This window comes from Peromyscus leucopus, chromosome 1, assembly GCF_004664715.2.
Source record: "Peromyscus leucopus breed LL Stock chromosome 1, UCI_PerLeu_2.1, whole genome shotgun sequence".
NCBI lineage: Eukaryota > Metazoa > Chordata > Mammalia > Rodentia > Cricetidae > Peromyscus > Peromyscus leucopus.
In genome coordinates, this window is record NC_051063.1 from 106,217,879 (window position 1) to 106,229,888 (window position 12,010).

Below are 12,010 nucleotides of genomic sequence, written 5' to 3' on the forward strand. Positions count from 1 at the left end.
TTTCCAGGGAACTCGACAATGTTTTACTGTGTCTCTGAAGCAGACCTGGTACTGCTGATCCCCTTGCCTCAGCCTTCCTAGTGCTAAAAGTACAGATGTGTTCATCACATCTGGCTTTATTTTCTTACCATTTATAAGAGCATGTTTTTTGATAATTTTCCTGTTTATATCAGACACTCTCATTTCCTGAGCTCCCATAAATACCTGAGTGACCTAGAGAAGAATGTCACAAAGAGATGCCAAGGAATGTCACTAAGGCTGCCTGCGAGGCCTTAGAGATGAAGGACAAACAGCCAGGCTTTGAGTCTGGGTTACTGAGAAGGCCTCAGCAGCAGCGTTCGGCCTGTGTTGTACCTGTCTTAGGATGCAGGTGGGGTTGGCAGAATTTGGAATATAATAGTCAGCATGGGCTGGGGGGTCTAGGCCAGGTGTAGTCGTTAGCCCTGAACTCACCAGCCTTGCTCCCTGACAGAAGCATCAGAGAAAGTAGATGGATGTTCAGGAAAACGGTTGCTCCCTCCCACTGTGGCTGGTGGGAGGAAAATCCCATCTTCTCTGTTGTGTAAAGGCAAGGAGAGCTGTTGGGGAGTGTAAAAACAAGTGAGGGCCACAGAAATCCCTTCCGCCCTGTGGGAAGCACACTGGGTTTGTCTTTCACGTCTAGCCTCCCTTGTCAGCAGGACAGGAAGTGAGGGGGCAGTGCCAGAGCACCCAGAGGGCTGTCAGGGCCCTCACCCCTCACAGTCAAGAGCCATGAAGTGCCTGGCTTCCGGTTACACCCTGTGACCTCTCCTACAGCTCCCTGCGCTCCTGGGCTCATCCATGCTAAGGCAACAGGCTGAGGGCTGCTGGGGCTGTTTTTATGTACTTCCCTGGTCAGCCTGCAGGCTCGTTGAGAGGTAAGACAAGGTTGGCCAAAATGTATAGCTCAGCCGACCACAGTGGGTTTGACAGCATAGTAACTGCAAACCTAGACGGAGGCCAGCGGATTTTGCTGGGTTTTGTTCTAAAGACTAGAAATAGTCATTTGCTGGTCCACTTGCCCAGTTTGATATGTGTCCCAGGAACCACTTCTTATTATGAAGCTCACTGACACCATTGCTATGGCCAAGCATGAGTGCCAGGCCGGTGGAGGGACACCTCATGAGTGCCCTTTCCAGAGAATAAGAGACCATAGAGTAATCCAGAGAACGAGCATGTGGCTGCGGGCTTGTCTGTGGACACAGGAGGCCTCGTAGGGCCCTTGTTCGTCAGAGCTTAACTGACATCATAATTTGAGAGTAACGTTACTAGAATTATTATAAATGCCCTTCTCCTGCAAGATTGGAATCCATGGAGGCAGAGCCCTCTCACATCTGACTGTCTCTCCTGCCACAGACCTGGCGCAGGTAGTAGCCAGTGGTTATGTGGTTTCAGGCCTGCCTGGTGGTTGCGCTTTGACAAGCCCCTTAACCTCTGTGTGTGTGTCCTCATCTGAAGGACAGAAGTCAGATGGTCTGTGCCTCCCTCACCTCTGTGCTGTCATTGATAAAGCTGTATTGAAGCTAATTTCACCCACACAGTAACATCTAGAACTATAATAGTCAGCGCTCCCTGCAGGCTTTGCTGGCAAAGTTACAGCCATGGCTCAGGGTCTGATACTCCACTCCACTAATTGATGGCTATTTATTATTTCAGACTTACTCTACTTTCTTGACAATGCCTTTGCAAGGCCCAAGCGAAATGACTTCAGAAACTAAAGTTTTGTGTGGCTGGACACTGATTATTATTCCTGGCTCAGAGGAATCACTGAAGACCAAGTATCATAAAAATGGATGTGGCCAGCCTTGTAAAAGAAAAGCCATTTCCCGTGGTAACATTTCATTAAAAAGAAAGAAGGGTTCCCTTGGTGCTCTCTGTGTGGTTCTGATGCCAGGAGATAAGTAGGATGTTGGAAAGGCCATCCATCAGCAAGTTACCGTGAGCAGCTTTCCGTGGGTTGGAATAGTCAAGGCCAGAGTGAGAGCACTGAGGGCCCAGCATCCTTCACAGAAATGCCTGGGCCTGTCACACGCGCTGCAGATCCAGGCCGTCTGTAGCCTCAGCTTTTCCCCAAGCGATACGGTTTCTGTCACTTATCCTACCTTGGGCAATACATTGAATAAATTTGTATCTTCTGGGCTGGAGAGGTGACTCAGTGGTTAAGAACACTGACTGATCTTCCAGAGGACCCAGGTTCAATTCCCAGCGACCACATGATGGCTCACAACCATCTGTAGAGGGATCTATCTGATGCCCTCTTCTGTCATGCAAGCACACATGCAAATAGAGCATTCATACACATAAACAAATAAACCTTTAAAAAAATTTGTATCTTCCTTGAAGCATGCTCTGTAGTGTTTCTTGCTTTAAATGCTATAACAAATACCATCTAAGACGGATAATAATCTAATTCGGTTTGGAGACTTGTTTTTGTTTTATCTCAAATCTAAAATATGCTGTTATTAATATGCTAAAATATGTCTGTGGTCCCAGAAGATGTAAGCTAAGTTCTGGAGCTGAAAGTAACTTCCCATTTTTGGTTTGTCTTCTAGTGACAGGCATCACACCTCCAGTGCCATCCCTGTTCCAAAGAGACAAAGCTCCATGTTTGGGGGTGCGGACGCAGGCTTCTCTGGAGGTATCCCTTCACCAGACAAAGGACATCGAAAACGGGCCAGCTCAGAGAATGAGAGACTCCAGTACAAAAGCCCTCCTCCCAGCTACAATTCAGCATTGGTCCAGCCTGGGGTGGCCATGCCCACCACGGGAGACTCTGAGAGGAAGGTCATGCCACTGTCCTCCTCCCTGGACACCTCCCTGGACTTCTCCAAAGAAAATAAGAAAATAGGAGTCGACCTGGGCAACAGTGTAAGTGGAGACCATGGAAATTCGGACTCCAGCCAACAAGGGGAAGCCCCGCCTGGGCAGCTGGCAGCCGTGAATGGCACTGCACTACCCAGCGAGCAGGCTGGCTCTGCCAGCGCCCTGCTGCCTGGCCAGTGCCATCCGGTCCCCTCAGCTGAGCTCTGCTGCACAGTGGAGCAAGCAGAGGAAATCATCGGGCTGGAAGCCACAGGCTTCACCTCAGGTGACCAGCTCGAAGCTCTCAGCTGCATCCCAGTGGACAGCGCGGTGGCAGTGGAGTGTGATGAGCAGGTGCTGGGAGAATTTGAGGAGTTCTCTCGGAGGATCTACGCCCTCAGCGAAAACGTGTCCAGCTTCCGCCGGCCGCGCAGGAGTTCCGACAAGTGAAGAGAGCGGGCAGACCATAGGACCAGGCAGAGCCACTGCCTCCGACCAGGCCCAAGCTGCACTTAACCTTTTTAATAATCCTGACACAAATGAGTATCCGTGGAGGAGATTCCTCAGAAAGGCTGACTTTGGGATCATTGGGTACCAGTGGGGCCAGTCCCTGAGATTTGCTTTCCAAGCAAAGGTCACCCTCTTGCTTACAGCTCAAGTCATCTTATAGGCATTTGTCTGCGCTTTATTTACACTTGGGTGTTTTCCTCAGAAGGAAGATGATAATATATATGTAATAGAACGGACTCACCTTTAGTTTCTCAAAAGCATTTGCCCTCGCCATTGTTTGTAAAACTTTGCAAAATGGAATATTCAAAAATAGCTTTCCACTACTTCCTGAGAGGTCTATGGCCATCCATTAGGTTGAATAAGAAGCAGAGTAGAGGGTCCTTGTCCAGGGCCCTCCACCCCAAGTACCACAGTCAGCCTGCAGACTCAAGATGGGCCATGCACCCTGCAAGCTGGGACAGTAGATTCATTAGTCTGAAGCCAGTGGGCAAGCTGTTCTATCTCGTCTAGTGTGCCATACCCTGATGAAAAATTTTCCTGTGGTGGATCCCAGGGGACCCTCAGAAACCTCAAGGTCACCACAGTCAGGGGGCAGCCAGCTTCCTTTGGGGCCAAAGTTTTTATGTGGGCACATGGGGCACACCTCTAGCAATACACTCCCCAGATAAAGACCCCTAAATATAAATCCCAAGTTAACTTATTACATTTCAGTCAGAAGGAAGCCATTATATATGACACAGGATACATAGTCAGGATGGCCAGTTTGCAGACTGCGAGACAGTCGAGAGAGAGTTGGATTAAGAGACTAGATGAAGCATAGACAGTGTGCAATTTCACGATGTTAAATTATGTTTTTGAAATCCATTGTCATTCTGCATTCAGATTTCATTCACTGTCGCATTATACAGTATGTACCCACAGACATTGCCTCAGGGTTGCAAGCTCTTAAAAATTTATCCACATATCCATGTATTGTATAGAAGAATAAAAATGGAATTTACTTCACTTGACCTGATTTTCCCCATCCCAGTTATTTTGGTTTTGATTTTTCTTGGGGGAGGGCGGGGGTTCCCCTCTAAACCTGTATCTCTTCGTGTAACGTCATGACAAGGCTAGCCTGAACAAAAGCCAAGGCTGTATCTAAGCTGATACTGTTGATTTCATTTGAGTTTACATACTGTGGAAAGCGACACATACTTCACAGCTGTATTCCCAATAGTGGTGTTGTCCGCATGGCTCCTGAACTCACGGGTCTCATAATCATTCCCATATTATGTCCAGGCATCCCAGGCCCAGCTTTAGTGGGCAGCTCTATTGCTGTATGGACTCATTCACACCATTATTTCTATACAGTGAATGCACAGACTTACTGCGTAGCAGACACCTGTCCTCCAATTGGAAGTTTTTGCTTGGTCTGAGGAAGTCCATTTTATTCCGTTTGTGGGGGTGAAGCTTCTTCACAGGGTACTCTCATTGGCCTTGGAGTCAAAATAGGTAGCAGACTTTGCCATCTTGGATGCAGATGCTATGGAGGCTTGCAGGGAAGCAGCATCCAAAAGGTAAAGGTGTTGGAAGGTCAATGTCAGTGCAGTGGAAGGTGAGTGCCATGTGATCTGTGACCTCCCTAGAGCTGGAGATGCACCTGAGGCTTCATGCACATGCCCTGACCCTGAGACTGTAAAGCCGCAGAGAGGTCTGCGTTCTTATCATTGGTCTCTGCCTTATGAAATTCCTAAGGGTGGGCTTTTGAAGTTACTTCCACAGCATGGAACCATGCTCTTGCATGGGTTTGCATTACCCTGGCCTGATCAGTTCTGTCCATGCCTTCAGCTTGCCCCAGCTTCCAGTGACGTATGCATCCAAGTGCAGGTAAGCTTTCGGCCAGAGTCAGCCTCCTTTGCTACTTCCTGTGACCTGGGCGGAGCTTCTAGCCATAACAGAGTATGTTTTGCCTTTGTTTAAAGTGGCCAAGGCCAAACTCCCAGATGATCTTATCTCCTACTGGTCTTTTTAATTAGTCTTGTAAATCACTAAAAAAAATAATAACAAAATTTGCTTGGGAGATAGAAATGGGCAAGGCAAATCTGTTGCTATCCTTTTCTGAACAGCTAAGAGCTCCTTCAGTTTTTACATGGTTGAGACAGGTCTAGCAGCCTGCACAGATTATAAAATGAATATTTGATTGTGTTTTCTCTCTCCATTTCCCCTTAGCCACATTAAAAATTCCAGAGATTTTTTTTCCCCTCAGAATATTAGTCTTGGAAGATTATACACAGCTATGCTCTTTAGCAGTTCTCATGGTACCCATTTATCCTGACCTAACTGGTTATTTAGATAATTTTTAAACTACCACCAATAATAAGCGGCATGCAGAGCTGGCTGTTGATAATTGGAGGAAAACTCAGCATCTGTATTTATGCAATAAAATTGAGTAGTATTTATTTTGAGAGTTAAAAGTATATGTGATTTCCCTGTTATATTTGAGTCCTGTCTTCTCCTGTTTTGAATTTCACATTGAAGTTGAGTTAACTCTGGAAACCTATTCTTGAACAGTCAACCAGTCACTCGCTGATTACCAAACCCACTCTACACATGTGTGCAGCCCAGGGCTAAACAAAATGAATAAGGATTGCTACGTTTTAATCTGCTGCCGCATCCTCTAGTCAAGTCACGACTGTGTGAGCAGTTCGTTAAGACTCACTGTGGTAACGGGTGGAGAGGTGGTCCGGGTCAGATCTCACATTATAGATGGAGGGCACAGGCATGCAGAAGGCATGACCAGGCCTGTGTGTGCTTGGAGGACACTCGGGGATCGATGGATCTGTTGCCTCTCTCATTGTAACAAGAGCCACGGAAGGGAGAAGGGCTTACTCGGACTCACGGTTGCAGCGCACAGTCCATCATGGCGGAGAATTCGCAGCAGGTACTTGAGGTAGCTGCTCACGGGGATCCACAGCCAGGAATGTCAGTGCTCAGCCTCTTCTTTTTATTCCGAGAATGATGCCTCCCACAGTTAGTGGGTCTTCCTACCTAATTAATCTAATCTAGATAATCCCTCACAGGCATGGCCCAAGCCTTGACCCTGTCTGATCCTACAGCATGTCAAATTGACAGTAGTTATCCTTCCAAACGGACCCACTGGGCCACTGCAAAGTCGCTGAGACCAGAACTATTACTAGAGCAGGCTGAGGCTGGGCTCTCGGGACACCAGCAACTGAGCGGTTACTTCTTTCCTCTCTCTGTGTGAAAAAGCGCATCCTTGTGGCCCTGGGTCCTCAGTGTGCTTGCTCAGTGGAGTTGACCCTGCTGTGTGGCCCAGCAGCTGTCTCCTTTAGACGCTGGTTCTGTTACCAGTGACAACTGGTCACCTTCCTGCCACTAAAATCGTTGATCCTCATCAAGTCATCGAACATTTAAGGATCTCCATTTCTTAATCTATAAAAAAACTGGAAAGAGCCGGGCACACCTTTAATCCCAGCATTTAGGAGGCAGAGGCAGGTGGAGCTCTGCGAGTTCGAGGCCAGCCTGGGCTATGGAGTGAGTTCCAGGAAAGGCACAAAGCTACACAGAGAAACCCTGTCTCAAAAAAAAAAAAAAAAAAAGAGAGACTGTAAGATGACTCCACAGGAGAGGTCTGACTGCCAAGCCTGCTGATCATGGTGGGCCGAGAAAAACAGCTCCCAAAAGTTGTCCTTTGACCTCCACACTCACCTGTGGCATGCAATGGAAAAAATTCTGCCCTCGCCAGCCACCTTTGTTCCACGTCCCTTTGTCCTGTGGGAGGCCACATTGCTGTGGTTCATTAGGGTTCCCACTGTGTCTTAGGCACAGCCACTCTCTCCCTGAATCTGGCTCCTGTCTGTGCAGTAGGGAATGCCCTGTCCAGAGTGGACAGCGTTAGAAAAGACAAACAGTTGAACAAAAGCGCTCGTTTTTTGTTTGTTTGGGATTTGGGTTTTAGTTTTTCGAGACAGGGTTCTACCATGTAACCCAGGCTGGCCTGGAACTGAGAGATCTGCCTGTCTCTGCCTCTCGAGTGCTGGCATCAAAGTGTGTGCCACTACAGCCTACAATACTCCCTTTTTAACCAAGCACCATTGCAAGGAACTCGCCATTCAACAAGGACCTTGGAGAAGTCATCGAGAGAGAGATTCCTGTAAACACTGACCCAGGCGTCTACAAAACTGAGCTCTGAACAGAGACTTTCAGGGCGCTGAAGGGCAGACACAGCTGCCATGTGGCCAAGGAACCTATTGCTTCAGGGTCCTGGTGTGACCTGTCCAGATGAGCTCCTCTGTCCCTGATGTCACAAATGTCCTTCAGGCCAGCCTCTGACATCCATTATCTACTGAATTGGAACCCAGAGCTGAGGATTTTCAAAAGAGATTGTTTTTCTCTTTTTCCCCCTTATAGATAGACAGCTCAGCCTTCTGGATTTTAAATGAATGAAAGATACGTCTACAAAGACCAGCAATATCAGCAAACCAGAGAAACAATGAATGGGACACATAGGTAAGGGTGAGAGAGAACAGCTGGGTGGTGATGGTGCATGCCTTGAATCCCAGCAGAGGTAGGCAGATCTCTGTGAGTTCAAGTCCGTCCTGGTCTACAGAGTGAGTTCCAGGCCAACCAGGGCTACACAAAACAAACACCGTTCAACAATAGCAACACAGTCATTGAGATGATCCAACACGTAAAAGGACTTGCCATCAAGACTGAAGCCACACACTGGCAGGAGAGAGCACGCCTCTATTTAAAGCATAAACAGTAAATGTAACAAGAATTAATCACAACAGCGCGTAAGAAAGGCGCACGGGAGGCAGAGAGGAGAGCTGTGCCTGCACAGCACACAGGCACCAGAGGAAGTGAGGGCATCTTCAGAGCGGGAGAGGGAATTCCACAGCCCAACAGAGGGTGAATCTGAGCAGTTCTTCCCTCCCTGGCTATGTAACCCTGGAAGACACGAGCCTCCCCTGAGTCCACTCGCTCCTCTATGCAGCAGCCTCGGGCAGGGGCTTCCCCTAGCCGGCCTCCCACTGCCCTGCTGTGAGTGTGCTGGGACAGGAGGAGTCCACCCTGCCAGTTTGCCTGCTTGTGAGGAACTGGGAGCGAAGCCACCCAATGGCAGCCTGCCTCTGAACAAGGTCTGTAGGCACCAGAACAGCTACCACCTGCCGTCTACTGAAAGCCCTTGAAACAAGGGCTTATTTTTAAATGTACAACAATCAGTAATGACTTTTTAAAAATTACCTTGGGAACCGGGGAAATGACCAAGTGGGTAAAGTGCTTAGCACACAGCATGAGGACCCGGGTTCAATCCTCAGAACCAGATGTGCACTTGTGGTCCCAGGGCTGGGGAGGCAGATGGGGCCCGCTGGCTGAACTGCCTCGCTTACGGGGCAAGTTCAAAGCCAGTGAAAGACACTGCCTTAAAAAAACAAGGTGATGGGCTGGCAAGATGGCTCGGCAGGGCAAAGCATTTGCTGCACCATGAGCCTGGTGACCTGAGCTCGATCCCTGGATCCCATAGTAGGAGAACCAACGCCTGAAAGCTGACCTCTGACCCTTCATACATGTACTGTGATATTCAAGGACCTACATTCACACACACACACACACACACACACACACAGACAATTTTTAGAGTGGATGATCTCTTAGGAGTGACGCCCAAGGTTGACCTCTAGCCTCTGGAAGCATATACTCAAATGTACACAAATCGGCTTAGGCTAGGGGCAGGGTGGCCCAGTGGTGAAGTACCTGCTGATCTTTCATGAGGTCCTGGGTTTGTTCCCTGACACCAAAAAAAGGAGACAAAATGGAAAATCGACAGACATAAAACTTTTATTGAAGATAGAGTCCAGTTATCAGATGGAGGACACATTAAATTTAATTTGCTAAGCAAATGCAGTGATAACCTAAGCAAACATGTTATCTAAGAAGGCTAGATAGGTTTTAATGCTGTACGAAATTCACTCATTTTTCTCCAAACGTTACTTAGCAAAGCTGTTTCTTCTAATTCACCTACAGGGACTGTGATAGTCCTCAATGAGCCCAGCCTGGCCGTGTGTTCCCACAGATCACGTGATCCTCGAGTCAGGACTTGGCCACAACACTTGCAGCTTATCTTCTGTGTAACGATCTTTAACCTTTCACGCACACACCAGATGTCTCCACAGCTTGCTGATCTCAAGGCCAGGCTTTAGTCCTCAAAACCTACCCGTTTCTTCTCTACCCCAATACCAGCTAGACTTGACCTTCTGTGATACTCGGGGTGTACAGGGGTGAGAGGGGATGCCTGAATAGACAGGGCTTAGACACTGTCCCCCAAAAGATGTATAACTCACAACTGTATGTCTTGGTCCCCTAGGAGGTCTGTGGCAGCCCAAAGTGTGTGAAGTCATTCCTGAGTAGATAAGATAGCTCAGTCCGTAAATGGCCACACGAGTCTAGAGACCCAAATTCATTTCCTGGAACCCAAACATGATAAGATGGGAGGAAAGAAACAACTCCACAAAGATGCCGTCTGACTTCCATACGAGCACCTGTGCATACATGCACATGCACCTGTACATACATGCACATGCACCTGTGCAGACATGCACATGCACCTGTACATACGTGCACATGCACCTGTGCAGACAGGCACATGCACCTGTGCAGACATGCACATGCACCTGTACATACGTGCACATGCACCTGTGCATACATGCACATGTACCTGTACATACGTGCACATGCACCTGTGCAGACAGGCACATGCACCTGTGCAGACATGCACATGCACCTGTGCATACCTGCACATGCACCTGTGCAGACATGCACATGCACCTGTGCATACCTGCACATGCACCTGTGCAGACATGCACATGCACCTGTACATATGTGCACATGCACCTGTGCAGACATGCACATGCACCTGTGCAGACATGCACATGTACCTGTGCAGACATGCACCTGTGCAGACATCGTGCACACAAAAACATACAATAACAGTAATAAAAATGTACATTTTGAAAAGGGTCATTCCTGACTGTGAGGGGCAGAATTCCCCTAAGATAAAAATCAGACTATGGAACTGCATTTGGGACTCAGTAAAAAGAAGAGGGGTCATTTAGTGAGTACCCTGGGTAATAATGAGCCCCCACAATCTGGGAAGCCAGCCCCCAACTCCAGGCCCCACTGGCTGCACTGGACTGGCCTGCCCTGCCATGCTGACATGAGCCCCACTGTGCCCATTCCTCCATGGTAATGGAGTGACCCTCCGGCTCACACCGTGCTGTGCCCGTCCCAGCACTCATGACTGCATTTGATCCTGACGACAGACAGCCCTCAGGAAGGACTGGAAACTCCACTATCATCACCTGGCTGGGGCACTCTGAAGGACCAGCGACCTTGCAAGATTATGCGGGTCCCAGGGAACAGTGGGGACAAACATCCCTGACCTGTTTGTCAGGGTCTCTTCTTCTGTAACCCGAGCCTCTTAGAGAACCCGTGTCCCACATGCACAGGCAGCTGCCCACAGCTCTGCCTCAGTCAGCAGCCACCCTCCAAGGAGGAGCAGACTCCATCTGGGTGGTCATTTCTACATGCAGAGGGTAAATGCAGCACCCCATAGGGAACTGCCTGATGGAGCGAGCACAGTTTTTCAGAGGGGGTAAGTGTATGTTTGGACCTGTTAGAAATGTAAGATAACAGTCCAAAGCCCCGAGGTCAGGTGTGCAAGATTCAAGAGGCCTCGCAGGTAGGAAGAGGCTTCTTTGAGACCAAGCTTTTACTTTGTCTTAACAAGTTCAGGAGAATGAAATTAGGGAGCTGGAGAGAGAGCTCAGCCAGTGAAATACTGGCTGTGCAAGCTGGGGCCCCGAGTTCAATCCCCAGCACACATGTAAAAATCTGGGCACTGTCATGCATGCCACACCTCCTAACACTCGGAAGGCAGAGACAGGAGGCCTCCAGGGACCTCACTGCCCGGCCACTCCAGCTGCGTCTGTGCACTCGAGCTCCGAGAGAGACCTTGGCTCAAAAACTGAGGTGGATGTCTAAAAGGATGGCTCAATGGTTAGGAGGACTGGCTTCTCCTACCTCTGCCTCTGACCCAGGTTCAGTTCCCAGCACCCACATGGCTACTTACAAACATCAGTAAATCCAGTTCCAAGGGATCCAAGGTCAACTTCTGAACTCTGTAGGCACCAGAGATTCATATATAAAAATAATAATAATAAAATTAAGATGGGGAGCAAACGAGGAAGACGTCTGACCCTTGGCTGCCTCCATGGATGCACACACACACACACACACACACACACACACACACACACACACACACCCCTAAAAGAAAACTGGGGAATGAAATCAATCAGGACTGCTAGCCAGGTAAGAGACAACAGTGAGACATTACTGGATGCTGGGACATGTATTCACACATGTAACTGCACACTGCACACCAAGCCCTGGCACAGACAGCCACAACCACAACTTCAGAACGCTGCCAGGCATGTGGCTGAGACGGGAAAGCAGGAGACCCGCTCACATACTGTGGGTGGCAGAGTTGGGGTGGGGGTCTGGGAACTGAGTCTGCAGCTGCAGGAGGGGCAGAGGAGCCCAGGGCCCGCGCACAGGGTCTGCAGACACGAAACCAGGTCAGTCACAGGAAGGATGTGGGAAGAGAAGCTCC

At 48.9% G+C, this 12,010-nt stretch overlaps 1 protein-coding gene across 1 annotated transcript in view; it reads left to right on the forward strand.

Moving 5' to 3' along the window:
- The window catches only part of Uvrag (UV radiation resistance associated), a 269,111-nt gene extending 264,763 nt beyond the window's left edge, over positions 1 to 4,348 (forward strand). The window contains exon 15 of the mRNA XM_028877489.2: positions 2,574 to 4,348. Within this exon, the coding sequence (XP_028733322.1) occupies positions 2,574 to 3,273 (700 nt within the window). The 3' untranslated portion in view covers positions 3,274 to 4,348. The remainder of the gene's footprint in view (positions 1 to 2,573) is intronic.
- The last annotated feature ends 7,662 nt before the right edge of the window (positions 4,349 to 12,010 follow it).